The sequence below is a fragment of the Populus trichocarpa genome, chromosome 1 (genome assembly GCF_000002775.5).
Source record: "Populus trichocarpa isolate Nisqually-1 chromosome 1, P.trichocarpa_v4.1, whole genome shotgun sequence".
Lineage (NCBI taxonomy): Eukaryota > Viridiplantae > Streptophyta > Magnoliopsida > Malpighiales > Salicaceae > Populus > Populus trichocarpa.
Window position 1 is genome coordinate 48201220 of NC_037285.2, and position 24201 is coordinate 48225420.

Sequence of the window (24201 nt, forward strand, 5' to 3'; positions counted from 1 at the left end):
TATAGCCAATAGCACAGTATTAAATAGAAATTCTCATCAAAGCATTCATTATTGCTGCATAAAATAATGCACCAAATTCCAAAAATTTCCTAAGATGCTTATTGAATGTGACCTAGATAGAATATGGAAAATAGCACTATATACCTCAATAAGAGATTCTGTACAGTTCAAATTAAGTTGCATTGTTGATGTGACATCGATATCTGTCAAAATGGAACTGTTCAAGTGAGCAGTCATCTCCTGTTTTCTAATCATGTTTATCTGAAACTTCCAAGGCTCGACAAATGGCTCCCACAAAACCTACAACCAAAATAAGCACAATATTACAGAAAATATTAGCAAGACACCCATGCCAAAAAGAACAATGGTAGTCATGCTTCCATAACTAATATACCTTGTGGATGTTATTGTAGTTCACTTCAAGGTCACTTGCAACTGAGCTCTCCATGCTGTTTTCAGTCACAATAGCATGCAACAGAAAGTTCCTCATAGCAATTTCTAGCAGAGGACCACCAAAGCTCCACTACATAAGAAAAGAGAAGAAAATTGATGTAAGTTGTTTTTCCAAAAAGTCAAACATATTTATTAATGGCAATCCACTGTCATTAAGAAAAAAATGTTATGCTACCAACACGAGTACTGCTCCTAAAACATGTAATTGTAAATCAAATGTCTTGGAAAGTAATGAAACAAAATATGATCAAGAATTGATTTAACAGAATGAAATCAGTGCATTCCTTCTATCTTCACCAACCAAGCAATCAAAAGGAAGTAATGCTTTCCTTCCCTCCAATGTCTCCTGACTTTTTTCTTACTCTTTCCCTTCATGTTCAAATATAATATTTTTTTTAAATGTAACAAGAACCCTTGTTTTCTTTTCTATTAAAGATTTTGAAAAAAACCTGAGTGATGTTTTCCAGTGACTCTCATAAAAATCAGTCTAGTTATTTCCATGTTTTCCATTAAGAAAACAAGGGATTAGAAACAGACCTACAAAATAAACCAATAATAAATATTTATATGGTCACGTATAGGAAAAAGTTTTCATGCTTATCAGATGAACAGCTTTTTTAGTTTTACATAGAAAATGAACTTATAAATGGAAGCTGATTTGGAAGGAAAATAAAATTTTAATACAAAATGAAGACCACCATAAGAACACAACAACAGTGAATCTTGCAAGACTAAAAGAAACCATAAAAGGTACAAGAAGCAAAATCTTAAACATCATTGAAAGTGAATATTGCATTTATAATTATCTCAATGAGTAAAGTTATACTTAATAGAAACAACTACAAATGAAAGGGTATTAAAAGGATACAGTTGCAAGACTGAAATGATAGTGAAACACATGCAATAACCATTCACCACTAGAAACAGTTGAAAAGAATCTGTAACTTAGAATTCAGTGGAAAACGTACCCTTTCATCGGATACAAGAAAGGAAATTTTCCGCAACTGGATTTTGAAATCCATATGACCAAACAAAGAACGAGAAGTTCCTGCTTCAGCAATGTCTAACTGTACACCATGCCAGAAGCAGAGTACTTGATGGGAAAGCTGCACATCTAACCGGTCACACTGTACCCCTAAATTAATATTGACAGACTCAAGCTGGCTATTAAAAATCTCAGTTGACACAACAACTTGCGATGTCTCAAAGAGAGGCCATGTGGTAATGCTCTCATCCTCACATATTCCAACAGTGCCCATGGCCTTCTGCAAACTACATTTCAAGGTCACAATTTTACCAACCATGGATAGTTCAGTTCTTCTACTATGTGTAGTGATTGCAATAAATTTATTGTTTTTCCGTTCTGTTGTATTAGATGCAACATCTTGGGGCCTCCTTTCTTGAACTATAGCTGCCTGTATTTCACCAGGTAAAGTTTCTGTGGCACAGACAGGAAAATGAACCGTAAGGCCAATATTTTCTGATCTCACAATAAGTGAAACAGAGTCCTGCCTCACATAATTATGAACATAAGAACTGGGCACGCTGATATTTTGAGGAGAATTTTGAGAAACAGCACATATCACAGTTTCAGTCGGATCAACCAGATCTTTGGATGAACTCATTGATGATGCTCGAACCGCTTCATTTTCAGCAATTCTTTTAGCATAAGAATTACAAAGATCAATGATCCCAGTCCAGTCAAAAAGATGTAGCCAAATACTAACAGAAGGAAGAGAAATATTAAGTTCATTTTCACCTTCAACAGATTTTAAGAAACATAAATGAAGGGCTGATGAAGCAGAGGAACTGCCAGTGCATTGTGCTAACAACACAGAACTAGGCAGTGAATATAGTGCCAAAGAAGAAAAACCAAAGTCCAATACCATAAGTGTCTCATTTACCAGAGATGCTGAACATTTAAACTTCACATCAATCTTGGCAATTGGTTCCAGCAGAGTTGAACCTTCTCTAGAATGATACAATTTTATCAACAAGGAATCAACAGAACATTGAACTTCCAAAGAGACAGTGCCTGAGGCAGCAGGTGAAACTTCACAATTTTCCTTTTGGCTCCTCTTCCACTGAAGAAAGTGCAAAACATCAGATCCAAAATTTTTGGACTGATCATCAACTGAAGAAAACTGATCTATGACATCTAGTAGCGCCTCAAATCCATCCAAACTGTAGCAGTCTATCATTAGAGACAAAAAATCAGATGTATTAATTGGTAAAATGAAATTAACAAACAAAAACATATGGCAAGTCATAAATTCAACCAGAGCATTTGAAAGCCAAAATATCATACCATCAGCAATAAGTTGACAATCGGTAATCCTTGACATGATGCATGTGGAAACAGAAGAGCTTTCAAAACAAGACTCGTCATCACAAGGTAGCCAAACCCAAAGATCTAAACTAAGTGCTGCAATTAAGGTGATATTACCACACCCGGTATCTTGATCAAGCTCTAAGCAACCATGTTCATCCTCTCTGCTTAGCAGGAACGATAGGGATAAGTCCCTTCCAAACATATTCAAACAGTGATTTGCTTTGGCAACTTTGTGTGCTGGAACCATATAGTCAGGGGGAATATTCATCATTGCATCATTTGGAGCACACTTATCAATAAAACTACAGAACAGTTGTTGAATTTCTATCTTCAGAAACTGATGGTCATCATGTTCCACAGGCAGAATCAAAGTGGAGTCCAGTATCTCAAATTTATATACTACATGACTCTTGTTTTCCATTTTCATAGGCTGCTCACTCAGATTTAAACTCCAATCTGGCAATGAAAAGTAACCAATTATAATGGCTAAAAACTCAGGAGGCAACATGCAGTATACATGCTGAATACCGATGCTGACTTCAAGTTCAGAAGGCAATGATCCAAATTTCCCTTTTCTCACACGTAAATTTAGAATGGGAGACAGATTTGGTAACGAGGGCCCCCAAAGAAACTCTTGAAAATTTTTAGTCCACCAAGACGATGTGAGAACCAATCCCTCAGCAGAACACAGCAGATCCATAGAGTCTTCATAAATTGAGAGTGAAGATTTCAAGGTTGGTAGTGCAACAGTTCCAACGATGCAAGAGGAATCATGAAAATGCACTCTGACTCCACAAAGATTTATGTCAATATTAAGTAAATTTGCATCACTAATAATTCCTGGTGCAGCAGATGTATCCACCACAGATGTGAACGTCAATGGTGAAGCATCAAAAGTTTTCAATCCATTCTTTAAACAGAATTTTGTACTTTTGATTTTTCTTTCCCTTAAATTAAATAATCTCCTCCAGTCAGCAATAGGGTAATGAAGTGAACTCTCTATGCTGCCAAGAGAAGCAGAATTGCAAAGAGTAACAAAGGGATAGTTATCCAAAGAAATGCTAGCATGATCAGAAGACCCAGTTTCAATGAAATTTGAGTAACCAAATCTTTCAAACTCTAAGCCAGCCCTTCTTCTAGGACTTTTAGCCTCTGTAACAAGGCTAAATGAGTCATCAGAAGTGAAGGGTGAACCATAAGCAGATAATTTATTGTAAAATCCAACTAATAACCCGACTATGTATGGATAGCAATGGAAATCAATATCATTCAAGCCAACGGTACACTTGTTAACAACTGTATCTGCCCTTCTGTAAGCTTCATAGTGCAAAAGAAAGCATACTTCAGTGAGTGAACGTTCTAAATTTCCATCCTGATTGCCATGTCGGATGCCCAAGTCTTCATGATTTGCAGAATTGGAAGAAAGTTGCTTCCCAGATAAACACAGAATATGGCCATCATTTTCACCTCTCAACGGGGAAGTGGTGATCTTTAATGCTTTTGTACAAACCCAGAACTCGTCAAATTGGGTATGAGATAACCTGCAATTAGAACAGCAGAACCATAAGCACAAAAGTTGTTTTGTTCTGAAAGTATCAGCATAAGACTCAAATGCAGATAACATATAAGTTCAAAATCAAACATCAAACAAATACCAGATATCTAATCCTTGAAGAGAGAACACGAGTTCAGAGCTGTTCTCTCCATCATTTGCGAGGTCAAAACAAAAACTGACCAAGTCCAATCTTGCAGAAACAGAGAAACCGAAACCAAAATCAGAAGCCCCAGGTCGATTTGTGATGACAACAGGTGAATTGGGGTTTTTTAGCATCAGAGGTTCAGACCTTGAACAAAGATTTTCCATATGTGCAATAAATGCCACGACTGACTCATATATTGGTGGGGAAAAGCTTGCATTAAGTGCTGATAAATTGACATAAACCTGAAATGGAAAAATATATCACCAAGTAAAGACAGCTGAAACCCTGAACCCTAAAATAATCTGCCACTGTAATCTACATTAAAATTTTATCCTTCACTAATATACAAACATTAACTAATATGCAAAATGTTTGCACAAATTAGTCTGATATACTTTTGACATACAGAAATATTCTGAGATTACAGTAATGCTAAGGGCACTAGCAAGTTTATCATAACACTTATTCATCAACTGATGTAGCATTTATACAATCACTTATCATGATAAGACATTAGCATGCTTACTGTATACTTATCATGATTAAATTAAACAATATATATTACTTACCAGGATCTGCAATATTAGTTACTACAATCATCAAGTAAAAAGTTGATATCTCAAGCATTACTCCCGAGATTATCACCAACAGAGGAAATTGGGGAGAGGGAAAGACAGGGAAGACTGTCTCCTCCTCCCTCCCTACCTCTACCTCCATGTATTACAATTCCTCTTGATATGGTTCCATAGTTAGCAAGTCCCTCTTAGATTCAGTTCAAATGATGTTGGCCAGTAGGACCCATTTTTCAAGACTTTCTATGAAATGAAAGAAGACCAGAGGCAATACCAAAAGACCACACGAACACAACAGCTACCAACCCTACTCCAAACCTGATGGTTTTTCCTAGTGGTTAATAAGATCTTAAAATGGATATAATATAGGTGATTGCTATGAACTATATTAGATCCCCTTCTTTCAGTGGGACCACTAGGTCGACTAACAAGAGCTAACATCTTTCATGCATGCTTGAGTTTAGTTTTTGTAGGGACTGAGGTATGTTGACAAGAGCTTCACCACTTGACTGATCCAGGGTTGCAAATAAAACATTTACGAGGTCAGCATGCCCTCCTTGAAGACTTTCTTGGTGGAGGGATATAATTTTTGTTGCTATGCATTTTGTTATAGAATTAACTGAGAGAAATTTACATAAAAAATCTGTCTATTTAATAGTAGCAATGCACAAATAAGATTTTAAATTAATTACCTCCAATTGTTTCAATACTGATTGATCAGAAATGATGCAGGATGCCAGGGCAACAGAAGCACAAAATTTCTCCAAGATAGAGATTGCTTGAGCATGTTGAGGGGTAATGAGAATTAACTGCAGCATGCGAATTTCATGTTTATGCATCCAATAATCAACATGGAATACAATATGAAACTAAACTAAAATGCCTGACCTCAATGTCATTTAATTTGACCTCAAAGTAATTATAGAGATCTTGAATTTGGAACCCCGTAAAAATATTAGAAGCTGAAATTGAGCTTGAGAACCGTTTTGGGATAGAAGATTGTTCTTCAATAATAGAAGCAACAGAATCCGCATCAAATTTAGAAGTATAAGAAAAGGATTTCAATTTCAGAACCTGCCAAATAAAGTAGATCACAGTTAGATAGGCAGAGTAGACATACTAACACAATCAATAACTCTCTGGCCAGCAGCAGAACAGATATTGTAATAATTTGTTCAGATTTTAGGTGAATTCTATTGTTTCAAGTGCAATTTGTCTACATGAAGGTTTCATAATAATTTGCATTGTATACTCATGCTTTTTGTATGAACATAAGCACCTTTGCTTCCATATGGACAAGGGGCATAGTTTACTCAAATTTCTAAACTTTTTACATGGGAGTTTGAAATCATTAGTTTTCAGTTTACCATTTAATTATTGCCTTTTAGACCCTTTTTCCTTGGTGTTCTTTGTTGTCCAAAAAAATAGCTCCAAACAAAGTCCACACTAACACCCTGCACAAGCACTCCCATGATCACAATAGCTAGCAAATCTCCACAATATCATTCTTGTAGCAGTCATAGTTGTGATGTTAATAATAATTATCCAACAAACAGAAGAGGGCACAACAATCTGCCAAATAATTTTACATAACAGAAAACTAAGCATAGCTACAGAACACAAAAAACCACAGAACATGATGTGCAATAGAACACAATAAAGAGGTGTTACCAATTTATGTTCTTCCTGCGTTGCTTTTCTCCAAGGAACATTAATTATAATATTGATGACATTAACATCCCAACTTAGCTTTTTATGACTTGATAAGATGTATCTGCACATAGAAGACATAAATTATGAGCTTCTACAAGTCAGAAATACAAATGGGACACGAGCATAAGACATGAAAGTGCCAAAGATATCAAAGTTCTTTTTAAGTACTAGCAAGAACCAAAATTCTAATATTCAATTTATTTGATCATACAATAATATCTTGTTTTCCACTACCACGAGTGGTTCTTTATATAGGCACCAAAGCCTAAAGTCCTAAACAATTAGGAATATGAATTTTAAACAGGAAAACCAACAAAGTACAAAATGAAAAGGGATGCTAATGAAGCTAGTTCAGCTACTAAAAAGCAATAAAAGAAGCGAAAGATACTAGAGAGCTTAAAAAATAAAATGAAACCAAGAAATCAAATATTATCAACAACCAACTCCAGAAGTGGAAAAGGAACTTACTCCACTTTTGACAATAAGCGAGTCCTGACATCTTCAATCCCATTTAGTGACAACAGAACCTGCAATAGGATTGATATTGTCAATAATGAAGAAAAAGACTGAGGACCTTCCAATAGCTAAACAAGTGTTTTTACAAATAATGCATCTCCTACGTATATTTGAATTTAATGATCAATAATAAGTTCTTGATCTTCCAAAAAAAACTTATTATAAGTGTGTTGATAAAACAAATAATAAATAAATGCAAGAAATGAAGTAATAAAAAATTGTTAGCAGGTGAACCACTTATTATAAGTGCAATACCCAGCTGCACATGTTGATAAAACTAAAGACAAAGATCATTAAAACCTGGAAGGCCCCAACAAAATATTAATAATAAAAAAAGCACCACAAAAGAGCATACAATAGTTGTGACAGAATCACTCACTTAAAGCAAACACAAGAGCCAACAAGCAGGGACAGGACCAAATCTAAAGGGTAAAAACTTACCCTTTCCAGTTGAAATTCAAAGGATTTGAACACAGTAAAGAGTTCCCAGAGACTTAGAAACAACTCTAGATCACAAGAAACTTCCAGCAGTTGAAGCATGACCTGCATATGACATGGTTATAAAAAGGATATTGAAAAGTACAAAGAGCCAGGACTAGAATAATACCTTTACTGACAATTCAATATCCCGCTTTGGTGAAATGTCCACTTGAAATCTACATGAAGGAGGTTCATCTTCCCGCACGTTACCATCCGTAAGGGACTAAAAAAAGAATCCAGGTTAGGCTAAATGTTGATGTAGTCTCCTTTACATGTCTTGCAAAACAATGATAAGATGAATTCTTAAAATGGTGTTCATCATCCAACTCAAGAACTGATTAAATTCAAACAAATGATTTTCTGGATATCTTACCTTATAGATAGCACAAAAAAGACAGTTGAAGAGTTAAGGCTACTGCTAATATCAGTAATAAAATAACAGTCCCACTTATGCCCTATTACTTTTCACAAGGACCTCATGAACAAAGCAAATCCATAAAAGAACTCATTGAAAGTATAATAACAAACTAATTTTTGCACATTATGAAACACATTCCAAGGGGTCAAGCTCAAGAATCTCAAACCACTTCTAGACCCAGATAACAAAATTCCATCACTTCCAAGCCCAGATGGCAATCACTACTGTCTAAATAACCTCTTCACTTAAATAATGGATATCACTTCTGCAAAACTACTGGTATTGAAGACTTTGGATACAAACAGCTAACTAGTAGTGCACAAAAAAGAATCTAATAATGGTGTTTAAAAGATAAGTTTTTATTCAAGACTATGAAAAGTTACAAAACATAATACAAATTTTGATTCTTGGTTACTCAACATCATGACCAAGAAATTAAATTCTCTCATTAAGATAATTTGTAAAGCAAAGCAAAATCGGTATCAATGAATGTCTTTATGACAGGTTCACTATGCAATTCTTTACTATGGACTGTTACAAAATAGAAGATAAGATTAATGACCTAGGAAAAGCCTGCATTTGAACTATATCACACAGGCCCATGCTAGTGTTAAAATGCTTCAACTTTAATTGTCAAGAACATAACTAGTTTGCTCATGGAAAATGCACCTTGAATGCAGGTTTCCTGCCTGAGAAACATAGAAACATACCATTCATAATTCAGCTCAACCATGGCCGAGCTCTAAATTAGTTGTGGCAAACTACATTAGATCCTTTTCCTCAATTTCTTTTGTTTAGACTGAACTTTCCACAGTTGTCAATCTAAATTACTTCATCCCACAATATAGACAGTTTACTCTTCCTCTTTTTGGGTGCTGGAATTGCAAACCAATCACTCTCTTGCAAGAGTATATCCACAAGTCTACTAGCCAAGCCATCATAGACTACCTTGAAACAGACAAGCCATTTTTTATCTGGCCCCTTCTATGTTTCCACATATCCATTTCGACAATGCCATCCTATCCACATTCCATGGATGTGATGCTCTTAATTTTCCCAGCACTAACACTAACAATCAAAGAGGATATCTACCCTAATACTTAAATTGACCCTTCAGCTGATTAAAGGCTTTGAAATCCCATAGCATGCTAATCATGCTTTGATATCCTAATCAACGTATCCCTCTTTTTCTATGATGAAACCTAGGTATAGAACTAGCTATCCAAAACTTGTAGTAGCCAGGAAAGACAATGAACTTGGAAACCTAAGTAAACAGGTTATAAGAAGGCATCTTTGCACTCCTATAATTATTTACTTATCCATTATCCTTCCACCATTTTGCAATTAAACTTGCTCTTCCACCAAGTGCACTACCAACATCCAACTCTAACCTTTAAGTTTCCAAAAATTGGTGAAACACACTGTTTGTCAAAGAAGTCAGGGGATTATGGTATCCTCAACAGACAAACAATAGTTTTCAATTGAAACTGATTTAGACAAGATCCACAAGATCATTTATGATGCATCACTGGAACTGAGACAGAGACCTAATATGTTCTCTCAAAACCACTATTTAGAATCACAGTTTAGATGTAGAAAATATGGTTGATTAACAAAGGGGAGAGAACCTCATCAAAACAGAAAGAAGAAAATATTTTCAAAATACACATAGCTTGCAACATGTATAGCTGGGATATAAGAATACAAACCCTTCCTATCTGTAGAATGACTCTCTTGTTACATGGATCAAACATCTCTCCTGATCTAAAGTGGCAAACAACCGTTGCCAACTCTTCCCAAAGCTTGCATTCAATGACTAACTCATTAAAAATCAGGTCAGCAATTTTTTTAGAGTAACTCCTGTAAAAAAAAAAAAAAAGCACAATCAGTGTGATTGAATGTCAATGGATGTAAAAGCAAAAAAAAAAAGCAGTGATATCACAAAGAATATACTATTCAGTCAAAAACCATTGATCAAACATTAGCAAACATTGGTAATATTATAGAATTTGACAACACATGACATCCACTGGCAATATAGATAAGTAACAATATGCAAGCAATCATGGACCAGCTTAGAACCCAGACAAGCAGCCCAAAAATATGAAGCTACAGATATAAACCACTCAAAAATACCACAATGGAAGCGTCTCCTTCCAGAATCTGTCTGCATGCATGCAACATTTGAGAAGATTCTAGAAAAGGGCTACAAATATAAAATTATTTTTTTAAAAATAAAATAAGTGACTAATTTGTTAATCTAGAGAGATATGAAAGAACAGTAACCATACTTGCTCTGCAGTGTTGCAGTAATGCAACCTACAGTAAACTTCATTGCACATGTAAACATCTTATAATTTGCATCAACATCACCACTAGATAAAACAGATGGCTGGAACTCCGTTGCTTCATATATATCCTGAAAACAGAAGGAAATTAGATAAATTAAGATCTAGATCTAAATTTTGTTTTACTTTTTTGCTCCAGATTTGAACCATCAACAACTTGACACACTTACCTTTACGACTTCATCAGAAACAACACCAGAGAACTGAGTTGAATCATCGGTTCCACCAGCACCAAGCATGCCTCGGGAGATCCAATTCAACCATCCACGGGACCCGCTTGATGAGCGTTCATCATTTTGTGACTTCTCAATGAAACTATGGGCACCGTTAACTTCCATATTTGAAGATAAAGAGTTCGATAAAACTTCCTGTGGCCAAATAAATAAAACATTATTTTAATTAACTAACTGACTAAAATGTTGCTCATAAAGAGCTCTAGTTGCTTTGAGAAAAAAAAAGAATGCTGCTTTATAGAGCATTTTAAAACAGTCAAAATTATACTCCCACAGCTCCATAATATTTATGGTATGAAAATCAAGAAAAAAATTTATTCATTTTTATGAAATTCAAAGTATAAAAGTTTATAACCAATTTGCAGGAACTAAAAAATCTATAATAAAATGTAAGATATTATTTTTTCTATAATAATAAATGAATTAAAATTTTATCAATTTGTATACCATCTATTATGGGACAAAGGATATTGATAAAGTATAGATTGTAAATGTACCTACTGTCCTACTACTTTAAGAAGCTAAATCTCTCATATGAACACAAACCAAATCCCAAATCCCATGTGCACAAATGCTTAAGCATGGAACCAATCCAAATATATTAATTGATAACACTCTGCAGAGTAATTTCCATAAGTTAAGATAACAAATACCTGGAGCTTAAGTTCAGCCACAGACCTATAACTTAGGATATCATCTATATCAGATTCTTTCTCCATTTGCTCCAAGTCCTGAATAATATATTCATCGATTGCCTGAATGACAAAGTTCAAAACATAAACAAAGCAATAAGAGTTAGATAGCAACCAGCCTTGACCTCGGTTGATAAAAAGGCAAACCTCATAAATAGAGGATAAGATGAGGAAATTATGTTTATGTGGATAAATCATAAACCAGAAAAATTGCCTCAACTTTATTTCACACACATCCTTTTTTTTTGGAAAGCTTTGATTTATATATCATGCATTTCAAATTACTGGATCTATATCAGATTCTTTCTACATTCACAGGATAAGAATTTTTGTTGGGTGTTTGGAGGATGTGTATCAAAATTTGGAAAACAAAGGTTATAAATCAGATCAGATTTAAATGGGATTTTCATGCATAGCCTAGTTATTTCAACAAATCATACACACATCATCTACCAACAGACTTAATCACATGGAAACAGAATTGGCTGATAGGATTTAAATCTAAAACGAAGTGAGAGTTTATAGAGTGCAAATCAAACTTTGGCTGGATAAAACAAAGTGATGGGAGAGCTAACTAAGATGATCACTGGAGCTTTGCTTGGACTTCCACAATTTTAAGATAACTAAGCATCTTAGCTAGCATGTTTAAGCATCTGTTCTCATAATTCAAACACAACTTTCCAATCCATTCACCCATTGAGCTAAATTATAATATCTAGAGAACTTCAAAGCTACACCATATAGCCTATTTTGGATAATTCATTTGTGTTCATGATAAAGAAACAAGAGAAATCACCTGTTCTCGATGGAGAAACTCTAGTTTAGTCTGGTATAAATTAATATACTTTCGGCGAAAACTCCTGAAATAAGAAATCAAGATAGAGAAAGAAATATTCTCAAAAACTAAATTTTACAGAAGTTACAACAAGCATATTACTGAGGCAAAATGTTAGTGCTTTCCAAAATATTTAAGATAATTAAATATTTGAGCAGAAAGGCACACACATATATTTATAAACTTCAATTCATTCAGTAGATGAAAGAAGAACAGAGAACTAATCAAAGTGGTTTACAAAATAAGGCACAAACTCCTCTTGTCTTCTGCCATTATACACATACATGGGATTTGCTATGAACTGAAGGCTGGCATGTGAGATAGATTGCTTAACTTCAGAATCATTCAGAAAGAAATGTGGGATTTGCTAGTTCATCGTTAGCCAAGGATTTTTTTTTCGTTATCTTTTTTTATGAAAGGGGAAATGAAGTTAAAAGAATTATAAAACAGAGAATAGATTCACATGGAACTTCATTACACCCAGGAAGATTAAACTATGAAGCTCGGAACAAAAGAGTTCCAATCGCTTTGAATTCCTCCCACAAAAGATACATTACATTACAAGGAAACCAAGAAAAGTAATCTACTCCACAACAGTTTGTCTGAAAAGAGTGATTCGGAAGATTCATAAGTTCCATTCCATCAATGAGGACAAAAAAACAGAGAGTGAGAGAGAGAGATGGGGAGCATTGTATAGTCTCAAAAACAAATATAGACAGCAAGACAAAAGTAATCAGAGGAGGGTATATATTCCCCACCCTCATGTTCATACCTGGCATCTGGAATTACATAACAGGTTAAATCACGATGGAAAATAAACTTACAGTCTCTGTCCTAAATATCTCCATGAAGTTTTCTTCAACTTCAAGCGAACATCTGCCAGAATGGATTCTTGAGCATAGTGCCACCATAATCTTTGCCATCCATCCTGTTTTCTCGATAGAGGACAACCCCAAGGACGGTAACGTCCATACCTACACCACTCACAAATGTGTCAAATTTACAACCACTTTCAGTTTTTAACATTACAAGTACTTGAAAGTTGTGTCGCAATCTTTCATCAACCTTGTAGAAGAACAAACTGAACAGTGTCACAGCCTTCTTAAAAGCATCCTGATCAAAAAAACTAAATGGAAGGCCATCTATGTCTATAGATATATTGACAGGGATATATTGTGAGGGCAGCAGATAGAAAAGCAAAATAATGGATGCAAGACAGAACTTCAATTTATGTCATTGTAAGCCTTTCCCTTTCTTAAAGAAAGAAAGAAGCACAAAACACACTGCCCTCTTAAAATGGTTACACCATAACTGTAAAGTTAAGACCTAGGGATGCCTCATCACCTTTAACAAAATAGCTAGTGTTAATTTTACAAAGAATTACAATCCAAATAAATTACTTTGCATGCATCATTGACCAAAGGGAAGCTATGAACTAAGCTAAGAAGTTCAGGGACTAAGTGTAAGAATATATTTACAAGAGAAATTGTAAGACCCCTCCAAGGTCCAAAAACCCCTCTATAAAGCCTCAACCAAACTCCTCATCTATAACCTCAGAGGGCCATATTTTCCCTCTTGTTTAAATTTTCCAGTCTAGTTGCATGCGAGATTAAAAAAACTTGGAAATGTTGTGTTAAATAGTTGTGTGTTAAAATCTATCTCACATCACTACAACAAATGGGACCAGGTAAATATGTAAAAAAATTATTAGATTAATTAACACCAGAGGATAAAAAAAACAAGAAAGATACTAAACTTACTTCTCCCGTAAACTGCTCGTGCTTAAGTAATCTGATAAAATCAATATTCGCTGCAACTGAATCTCATTTAAAGACACAGCCTAGGTAAGAAAAAATTAAGAGAAAAACAATACATAAATACAATGATACTCAACACAATATGCACTGTTTACATAAGGGCATGCAGAAAATGGAGATTTTACATCAATGATATATGCCTCAAACTACTAAACCAACCAATTCATTTAGGTCGGCCCTGATTGAATACTGGGGCAAATCACTGTCAAGCTTTCCTGCTCTGTTAACCTGCAGTTCAGAAACAAACTTCAGTAACCTGCAGTTGTTACGACTAAGAATTCTACAAACTTAGTCCATGCTTATTTTTTTCATTCAAGGGGAAAATTGATTTCAATGTACAAGTACATATGCAACTCATATGATAAAAGAACAGATTATTCTGGTAGAAAATGATATCCCCCTTCTATGGCATAAATCATTTTCATGTGTTTAAGGGACAAGATATGAATACATCAACTCCTCATTTTCCCAAAAGATTTCTGAGAGTTTAGGTTAAAAAAGAAAAATTCTTTAAATTTCTACCTTTTTTTAACATTGTGCTCTAAAAAGTGTGTTATAGAAAAGATAATTATTTAATGACATGCATTATGTACGAAGCAAAAAAATCACTTCTAATCAAGCCTTATACCCCAAGTGACACTGATACATTGAGTGGCTGTAATAAGTAGTCAAACTCATTGCCTCCATTTCTTGCACTGCACCAGGATTTGGAGTCCACAGCATCATCCAAACCCATTGAATCAATATCTCCTTTCGATGTGGTACAATAAATTTCCAAGCCTTCAATACTCGCAGTTTTGTTTACTTGGCCACCTACCATCTTCGCACCAAATGATCTGATGTGATAAAAATGATAAACATCAATTGAAAAAAAATGAATAAATGAAAATTTTATTTTAGATGAAAGAAAAACCCAGTATATATGAGAAAATTTCAAAAACTTATTTTTTCAAAGAGAAACACAGAAAGGTGATGAACAAGAAAATCAAGCAAAATACACAAAATCAAGTAAAATACAGATTTCAATAGACAATGACCTCTGAAATCTGCACAAACGCCATGAGAACTATTATAAAATGCTCACAAATTCACATAATAGTTTTCAAACATGTAGAATACAGCCTCATTTCTCAACTTGTAGTTACTCACAGATTCACATAAAAGTAAAAATTATGAGAACTATCATAACTACAAGAACACCAGGAGTTAACCTAAAAAAATTACCCAACCAGATTTTGCTTTACCGTCAAGTTGGAAAACTGCAACCCGAACAAAACCTGTGCCTGGAAAGCATGTTGGAAAAATGAAGAGTTACAACCTGCACTTCAGGTAGAGCCTTTACAATGAAAAAACAACTCGGCACTGTCTAGTTTGATTGGTGATGATAAAAAAGGAAGAAGAAAAGGAATACTCGGCCCTTCTTGCATTAACAAAAATAGCATATGCATGATACAAAGAATAAGGATATCCGTTCACAACATAAGCGAAAGCAATCCAGGGAGCAATAAATGTATCAAAAGAAAACTATTAATTACCAATATGACATAGTATGACAAAAGGTGAAGAGGAACAAGGAAAAGTACAGGTAGATTGTGGATTAAGCTCACCGAGTCAAACTGCCTTTCACTGTATTGGACATGAAAATTTCTAATTGAAAGTTGGATGCTATCAAGAACCTGGAAGCAAAACAAGGAACTCAGAGAATAGCAAATATATTACAATTACATCTTCAATTTTAACTGTTTCATTACATATAAAAAATGAAATCCGATGGGCTACAGTGAGCATAGTAACTAAACAATTTGTGAGCACAATGACCGCATAATCTAACACTCACAACAGCCTGTAATACAGCAATACAAATGTACTCATGACTGTATAAACCCATAAATAGCAGCACAATTAAGATATTTATTATTGTTTCTACAAACATAACATATATTGAAATACAACCCAAAACAAAAGGTTTATTGATTAAAAGCCATAATGGATAACAAGAAGGCAAATGTTACCTTTGCAGTAATATATGAGATAAATGATTTCCCCGCCTGATTATCTACAGGAAAAAAAAATGCCAGGCAAGAATAAGAATCTCCTGAACTAAGCATAAGAAGTCATCTCACAGAAAGAAAATATATCATGAGTCAAAAAAAACCACCAAATCAGATTACACTGTGATATGTGATCAGCCATGCCCTCTCTCACAACCATTAAGTTTTGGAATCTTTAAGTTGTCAAAACAAAACTTTTTCATGGATCAAAATTTCCAGAGAGGAGCATCTTCATGAATAATCAAATGAAAGGGCTTACTCTTGCTGAAACCAAATAAACCACTGATGCTTGAAAGTGGAGTGCAAACAGCTTACCACATATGCGCTTTGACAATTTTGAAAGCTCTGCGGCAGCAAGTTGAGCTTTTTTAGCAGCAAATTCCCGTCTTTCAACTGCGTCCAAATTCCACTATGATAGGCAGGCAGGGGAAAACAAAGTAGCAAACATTACATATTTGGCGCATGTATGCATATAACTCCAAAGCAAAAGATTTATAATTTATTTCATTCTACTTTTCTTATAATCAAAACTGCAAGCTCATAAAAAACACAAACATTGTCTAAAAAAAAACCCAAGATTCATAACTACCTCCTGATCTTCCCGTTGGGACAAGCAAATGAAAACGTCTTCTACAGCAATAATAATGGGGTGATCCCACCCAATCTTTTTCCACGAAAGCTTAATGCTTAACCTCCCAACCCGACCTAAACAAAACAAAAACGAAGATTACAGGCGAAAAAAACAAGTTCCATCAAAATCAAATAATAAATTCATCATACCTTGCTTAATCGAAAAGGGTAACCGGAGATAATCGAAAGCTTCCGGAATCAAATCCACATTCTCCAATAACACCTCCTCTGGATTATTAATTATTCATCAAAAACACAAATTATCATAAAAAAACTGCACCTAAACCCTAAGCCATAAACCCTATGCAAAGACTTTTTATTACAATAATACCCTTTAGGCATCATCAATTTCTATAATAATACATAGATAAATAAATAAATAAATAAGCATAAAAATTACCGTTCCAGAGGCTGAGCTTGAGCTGTTCTTTTTGGATATTTTTAAAGTAACGGCCTAGATAACCGACCAGAACGCGATGGACCAGTCCTTCAAACATTCTCTTCTTTAATTGAACTTTATTTATAATCAACTAATGAAAAAAAACAATCGCTTCTTTGATTTCACTGCAATACAAAGACAGATGGAGAGAAATCAGAATTTGAAATGAGGAGAGAATTTTAATTTATTAACAGACTAAAAAAGAAACCCTAGCTAACAACCATAAAAATATCAAAATTTTAAAAAAAAAATCGACAACGATCAGATTTTGAGATTGGAAAAGGAAGAAGAAATTGAAGATGCAATTACGATGAAGAAATGAATTGAAAGGGAGAAGAGGGGTATTTTAAGCAGTACTTGACCAGTGATAGAGAGGGAGAGATGGTAGATGGTGTGAGCTCTGTGGATTGCAGAAAATGAAAGGGAACGGTTCTTTGTTTTCTCGTGGATCGGGCGGGTGGGTCTAATGGTGCCCACCCGAAATGTAAAAGGGCCTTGGGCTTGGTCTTGAGCTTGACAAATCGGTGCGGGCCGTTGGGTCAGAGCTAGCGGCTTATTGGTCTTCTCCTCCTAAAATTCATTAACTATAATAATTGTTAGATATGATAGTTTTAATTAACATATTATTTTGTTTTTTAAAAATAATTGTAAAACTCGATCTGAAAATCTATCTATGATGAGATTCAGGTCACGGAGGGTTGATTCCCAAAAAAAATTAAAGAAATTAAATTTAAAAAAAAAACAAACAAAATCCAAGGATGGCCACCAGCAGAAATTCCAAATGTCAAGCCTCTTAATGATTCATTGCCAGACTCGTCTGCCCCAGTAGATGGATACCGTGTTGTTAGAGGAAGATAGCTATGCTGTGGAGGGAGCTTTGAGCAAGGTTGAGGATGAGGTCAAGACTCTTGAAGATGAGAAATTTGCATTATTAGACCAACTTGTTTTTTAGAAGGGCCTGATTGGTCCTTCAGAAGCGCAGCCCAGTGGGTAGTAGTTCCGTTTGCTGGTACACCATTGATAGATGCCCTTGTGCATTATCATCAGTGCATGGTCTCCAAGCTCAGTGCCAAGGTTTGTTCTTCTACTTTTCTTGTCACAAGGGGTGATTAATTTTCCAATGGCTGATGTTGAAAGACTGTCATATAATTAGAAATGAAAGAGGAAACAAGAATGAATTAGATGATATCCTATACTGGTGTGATTAGCTTATCCAATGATAATGGTTTCTGATTTCTTTGATGATTATAACCAAGTCAGTGTTTGGATTTGATAAGGCAATTTGAATGGCTAGCAGAATTCCTCTAGACTTCATGTTCATGGTTTGGCAATTATGTGTGTGCTGTGGAGGTTCCTATTATCTTGATTTAATTAATAAGGCGATACAGTGGGTGGTGCAAACCTCAAGAACCAACCTCACGTTGACGTCCAAGAAGAAATAAAATACAATCAGAATCTCTCTATTAATGAAATCTCTTCATTCTCAAATTCAATATTGTAAAAAAAAAAATCAACAGCTGCCTTTTTCCTCTATCACTACCATATTTAAAGGATTACATAGGGTGCTATAAATCATGAATTAAACTAGGAAAGGATTGTGAACATAGCAACAGAGTCTTACCCAAATAAATTAGGAAAGAATTAACAACTTAGCAACATAATTTTGAAATAAATAGATTAGAGTTGATAAGAATTCTAGCAGCTGAATAAGTCTCCATCCTCCACAATTTAAGGAGTAGTTTCCGCCTGGGAACCGTGCTCTCCATCTGCAGCAGTGGGAGTGGGAGCGGGAGCATGTCTCGCAATTTAGGAGAAGACAACTTGTCTCCCTGGATTATTTGTGGTGATTTGTCTCGTGAACACCCACCTGGTTTGGGAAACCAGATAAGATTATGTTATTACATGCCAGTTGAAATGATATAAGCCATGTTTGTTTATTGTCGGCCACTATGGCATTGCAGCATGATAATCAGGGCCATGATTGATTGAATTTTTAAAAAAAAAAAACAGGAGTAAAAATGAGAAGTCCATAGAAGAGTACTTAGCAGGAGAAGGAAGGGCTGAATCCATTGGCTTAGAAAACATATTACTAAATGGGCATAGCAATAGAGGTTCATCTATATCCTGTAGAGAATCCTTGGGATGCTCATATTCTTTCCTAAAGTTGCCAGTGCTGATGTGATTCCCAGCTAAATCAGTGTTCTGATTGGCATATGGTGAAAGGAAGGGTATAACAGAGCAATGAATAGCCCTGATCTTTCTGAAAAATCAGTGTTCAAATTATAACTTATATCATTTATCACGAAGTACATGATGATCATCAGATGCCAATCTGATCAAGGTTCAATACTGTAATGCATGTATGTATATAAACATACTAGAGAGACTGACAAAGAACAAGTAAATGAATAAATAAAGAGAGCCAAATTTTGGCAGTGTATATATTGCCATTTTATGCGGCCTGTTCAGCAATCTTAAAATTCATTCCGTTGCCTGCATGATCCAGGTATGTAACGGCAAGCTACTATATAGGGATTTATGAACTTAAGTATATTTCTGCATCTGTATTCGTGTAGGGTTATCAGGATCTCAAAGTTCCTAAGCTAATATATACAAACTAAGCCAGGCTATCTCATCAGCCCCATGGGAGAGGGTGCAGCCCGGACAACTAGGGGGCTGGTGACCCGTGCATCTGTACTCCTCCATGTCAAAAAACCAAATGCATAGCCCTTTGATGGAGCAGCCACCTTGAAATTCACTGTGAATTTGATCTTCTGGCCATAGCTGTTAAAGATTAGTTGCTTTGGCACAACGGTAACATTGATTCCTGCCGGATTAGACACTACAGCTTTGTAAACACTTCTCGCTTTCCCAACATTTGTCACGGTTCGAGTCACTGAGAAGCTGTCTTTAAGATTTGGAACAGTGATTGAAGGGTAATTGAGGCTGGAAGCTGTTGTAAATGTCTGATTACATGTGCTGTTATCTCTTGTGACCAGATGCAGTGATTTCTCATCATAACCAATTGAACAGAGAAAAGCTTTATAATCTATTGGATGGGCATCATAGACGAGGCCAGGATCAAGAACTCTTGTAGGATCAACAAACCCTGATCCATAATCAAATGCATTGGCCATTCTTCCTTCAGGATCCACTCTGATGGGTTTGCCACTCTTATCCAGGATAGTAGCTGCATTTTCCATTTGAAATCCAGATTCTTGGTCAGATAATTCTCAACAAAAGGTAGCATATTTTAGAGACTTCATGAATCCCATGGAGAGAACTTGTCGTGGAACACCAAGTCGATTATCACTTACCTGTGGTCATGATTGCAGACTTGATGGCAGATGGAGACCAAGACGGGTGAACTGCTTTGATCAAGGTTGCAACTCCTGTTATGTGTGGGCATGACATAGAAGTTCCAGAAAGAATGTTGAATTGCATTTTCCCAGCTGCTGGAGACCAGGCAGCGAGGATGTTCAGTCCAGGAGCTGCAACATCAGGCTACGAAGCAGTAATGTCACAAGGAAAGAGGTAGAAACTTTAGAATATCATAAACGAAGCATGACATAAGTTGAAAAAATAATTAAAATAGGCCAGCAGGTCTTCTGAAAAACTAGTTGATCTCAAGTTGGAAAGTTACCTTCAGAATTTCAGGTGTCAGGGAATTGGGTCCTTTGGAAGAAAATGAAGCAATACGAGGTGCTGGTTGAGAACCCAAAACTGTCTTTGCACGGGAAATTCTTGACATTGGTTTGCTGTTCACAATCAGAGTACCCTGAATCAGAAAATTTGAGAAACTTGAGTGCTCAAACACCCAGTCTCCATACTGGCAAGAAAAAGACAAACCGTGTGTTATTTATGTAAGATAGAATCTCCCTCCCCATCTCCCTCCCCACAACAGCTGAAGGGATGGGAAAAGGGATGGCAACATCTTTATCTGCCTCGTCAATAAGAACCATTCCAACTCCTCCAGCTTCTTTCACTACCTGGCTCTTTGCAATCTTAGACTCACTTGAACTCTCAGCATGTCGACAGACAAGAACTTTCCCTCTGGCTTTGGTACCATTCAAGGAACTCTCCAAACAGTAACTACATGAACAAGCAAGAAAAAGGAAACTAACTCAGATTTCTCCCATGCATTGGAATATAAATTTCACTCGCTTTCAAGTACCTGTTGCTTCACCTGGATTGATAAGGTGTGAAATATCCTGCAAAGGCTTCAGAGGCAGAGATGATCCTTGCAGAGGCTTTCATTTCAAAGAGACTCAGACTTTCCCCCTGTTTTTCAGAATTGAGAACTCATAAGGCTCTGCCAATTACTGCAAACAAAACTTAATATAAGGACGGAGTTGTATTACCATGAATTTTGTGGCATTTCCTAAAACAATGTCAGATGCAAAATCCCTATCCATCGAACTAGCACCAACAGTGATCATCCAAGGGGCAAGGTTGGTTGCAGAACCACGGGTTCCTGCATTTCCAGCTGAAGCAACTACTAACACTCCACGGCTAGCAGCATGGAATGACCCAATGGAGATGGCATCATTGAAATAATCTCCCTGGGGAGCATCAGGACCCAAAGACACGGACAAAATATGAACCCCATCTCTGATTGCATCATCAAAGGCAGCTAACAAGTCAACATCATAGCAACCTGACTCCCAACATGTCTTGTAAACTGCAATTCTGGCCATTGGTGCACCTCCTCTAGCCCCTCCAGCTGCCAACCCCTTATAATTCATATTTGTAACATAACGACCAGCAGCTATCGAGGCTGTGTGACTGCCATGACCAGAGCTGTCCCTTGGAGATCTAAATGACATTATCCTTGATGAATCTTCTTCAGCTTCATAGCCACTCTTATAGTATCGTGCTCCAATCACTTTCCTATTAATAAATTTAGATCCTCCACCAATAAATTAATGTCCACTGAATCAATCATTGAATAAATTATTGAGCAAGAATGAACCTGTTGCAAGATGAAGCATTGAATGCTTCTCCTAGCTGGCACTTCCCCCTCCATCTGGCTGGCACTGGAGGCATATCGGCATCACTAAAACTTGGAGATTCAGGCCAAATTCCTGACCATAAGAATCAAATCCACTATTTGTTTTTAAAATTTATATGCCAAACAAATTTATCAGGACTTTCTTAAGCATTAAACAAGCAAAGATGACATTTCGGAATGAATCTCTAATATCAAGGACATCATTCAGCAAAAAGAAAAATATATCAGAAGACTTGTCTGTATATGCAGCAGCACTTAATCAAAACTCACGGGGGTATTCAATCAAGAATTAGTACACAGGAAACTACTTTTAAAGGCAAAAAAAAGGCCCTCACCAGTATCAATAAAACCAATTATAACATTGACTTGGTTCTTGGTTGAATGCCCTGGTATCTCCATGGTCTCTTCACCCACCAGACCCATGAAATCCCATGAGTGAGTGGTATGTAGCTTTCTTTTCGAATTGGGAAACACAGAGACCACTCCAGGCATCTCTGTCACGAAAAACCAGAAAAATGCTATCATAAATATCATTCTGATTCCAGAACAAAGCAATAAATTGCTCCTAAAGTCATAAACTTACTAGCGATCTGAGAAGCTTGTTCATCAGTCAGCTTAGCAGCAAAACCTTTAAAGCCATGTCTATAAGTATAAAGGTGAGAGGCCTGCGCTTGCTCAACACTGTCAGTAGCACACCACATTAAACCAACAAATAAAAAACAAAAAAGCGAAACAACGAATGACATGAAAGTATTGAAAAGGGCACAAAGTTTTGACCTTCCTCCATGTACAGAAGCAAGCATGTGATGATTTTGGCTCAAAACATCATCTGGGTCATCCCCACTTTTGCTTCCCATATAAACCACATAAACCTACAAATTCAAGTAACAAAACAAAACATCAAATAAAACCCACCAAGAAACTAGCAAGAAAAAACATATATCATATCAAGAATCAACACAAACCTTGGAAGAAGAGCAAAAACCAACTTCTGCTACAAAAACAGCAAGAAAGAGACAGAAAAGGCTACACCAACTTATAGAAGCCATCAACACAACAAGTACAAGTCACTACTGCAAGTTCCTGAAACAAGGAACAGTTGGTGGAATATATAGGCGGCAGCAGAAAAGGGGGCGGGTGGGGGGGGTTATTAATTACTAAAAGGAAAAAACAGAAAGTGGGCAGGGGAGAGAATGTTCACACCTCACAAGAATGCAATCCAGTCCACCATCTTTATATACGTGAGTGCGAGTAGAAACAAAGTTTTCAAGACACAATCACCGATATGGCGTGAAAATATACAGTACAGTGGAAACCAGCATCAGTGACCCACTTTGTCCATACACACAAGGATAATATACTTCGCTTGTATAAACCTCTCATCAATCCTCTAACCCTGACATGGATGTCCTTAATTTAACCAAATCGAAAAGAGTTTCATTTTAAAAGGTTGACCCGATTAAATCTGTTCATCCAAACCGATCAATTTCAAGAACTTTTTTTTAATTTTTATTTAAAAAATGTTGTTTTTTTTAATATAAAAAAAATATGTTGTCTAGTTTTGAATTCACTTAATAAATTCACGACGTTGTACTGAATTTGGTAAGTATTGATGAATATCAACATTATATCAATGTTTAAAATATAGACATTGTAGACCCTGTTTTTTAAAAACAAATTGTGTTGAAAAATCCTTTTTTTGGACCCAACATAAAATTGAATATATTCTACCAACTAATTTAATTTCCAAGTTGAACCATGCGAAAATCTCCTATCAAATTGGTTGGATATGTTGATTGTTTCATACAAACACGAATAAATGTGTTATATATATATATATATATATATAAAAGACATGATATAAAGATTGATCTAATACAAGGCTCGGGCTCAGATTGCAAGATAAACGAGTTGATTTATAAATCATTAAATTAGACGAGTTAACACACAAGTAAATGAAA

At 35.7% G+C, this 24201-nt stretch overlaps 2 protein-coding genes across 2 annotated transcripts in view; both read right to left on the minus strand.

Annotated features, from left to right (window-relative positions):
• LOC18096003 (uncharacterized) overlaps positions 1-17717 on the minus strand; it is a 28729-nt gene extending 11012 nt beyond the window's left edge. The window contains exons 1-28 of the mRNA XM_006370679.3: positions 17587-17717; positions 17191-17354; positions 16941-17018; positions 16750-16865; positions 16476-16569; positions 16122-16165; positions 15717-15785; positions 15334-15392; positions 14738-14945; positions 14269-14337; positions 14053-14132; positions 13117-13266; positions 12254-12317; positions 11419-11520; positions 10703-10900; positions 10476-10603; positions 9894-10044; positions 7894-7989; positions 7728-7829; positions 7239-7297; positions 6729-6831; positions 5946-6131; positions 5750-5866; positions 4441-4727; positions 2762-4326; positions 1422-2647; positions 395-523; positions 145-300 (exon numbers count right to left, since the gene is read on the minus strand). Coding sequence (XP_006370741.3) covers positions 145-300; positions 395-523; positions 1422-2647; positions 2762-4326; positions 4441-4727; positions 5750-5866; positions 5946-6131; positions 6729-6831; positions 7239-7297; positions 7728-7829; positions 7894-7989; positions 9894-10044; positions 10476-10603; positions 10703-10900; positions 11419-11520; positions 12254-12317; positions 13117-13266; positions 14053-14132; positions 14269-14337; positions 14738-14945; positions 15334-15392; positions 15717-15785; positions 16122-16165; positions 16476-16569; positions 16750-16865; positions 16941-17018; positions 17191-17287 — 5733 coding nt within the window. The 5' untranslated portion in view covers positions 17288-17354; positions 17587-17717. The remainder of the gene's footprint in view (positions 1-144; positions 301-394; positions 524-1421; positions 2648-2761; positions 4327-4440; positions 4728-5749; positions 5867-5945; positions 6132-6728; positions 6832-7238; positions 7298-7727; positions 7830-7893; positions 7990-9893; positions 10045-10475; positions 10604-10702; positions 10901-11418; positions 11521-12253; positions 12318-13116; positions 13267-14052; positions 14133-14268; positions 14338-14737; positions 14946-15333; positions 15393-15716; positions 15786-16121; positions 16166-16475; positions 16570-16749; positions 16866-16940; positions 17019-17190; positions 17355-17586) is intronic.
• A 1899-nt stretch (positions 17718-19616) lies between these two features.
• LOC18096004 (subtilisin-like serine-protease S) lies at positions 19617-23606 on the minus strand. The gene is made up of 12 exons (XM_006370680.3): positions 23444-23606; positions 23206-23323; positions 23018-23112; positions 22824-22921; positions 22576-22734; positions 22202-22313; positions 21591-22119; positions 21416-21510; positions 21079-21321; positions 20873-20987; positions 20547-20733; positions 19617-20419 (listed from the first exon to the last, which is right to left on the minus strand). Exons 2-12 carry the CDS (start codon positions 23287-23289, stop codon positions 19857-19859), a joined length of 2280 nt encoding a protein of 759 aa, XP_006370742.2. The 5' UTR covers positions 23290-23323; positions 23444-23606; the 3' UTR covers positions 19617-19856.
• Between the last annotated feature and the right edge of the window lie 595 nt (positions 23607-24201).

Coding starts and splice junctions, on each gene's coding strand:
- LOC18096004 (XM_006370680.3), bottom strand. CDS start 23,289: ATGGCTTCTATAAGTTGGTGTAGCCTTTTCTGTCTCTTTCTTGCTGTT. Junction 22,735..22,823: donor ACAAGCTTCTCAGATCGCTA/GTAAGTTTATGA, acceptor TTTTCGTGACAG/AGATGCCTGGAGTGGTCTCT. Junction 22,314..22,575: donor AATTGGTTTTATTGATACTG/GTGAGGGCCTTT, acceptor TCTTATGGTCAG/GAATTTGGCCTGAATCTCCA.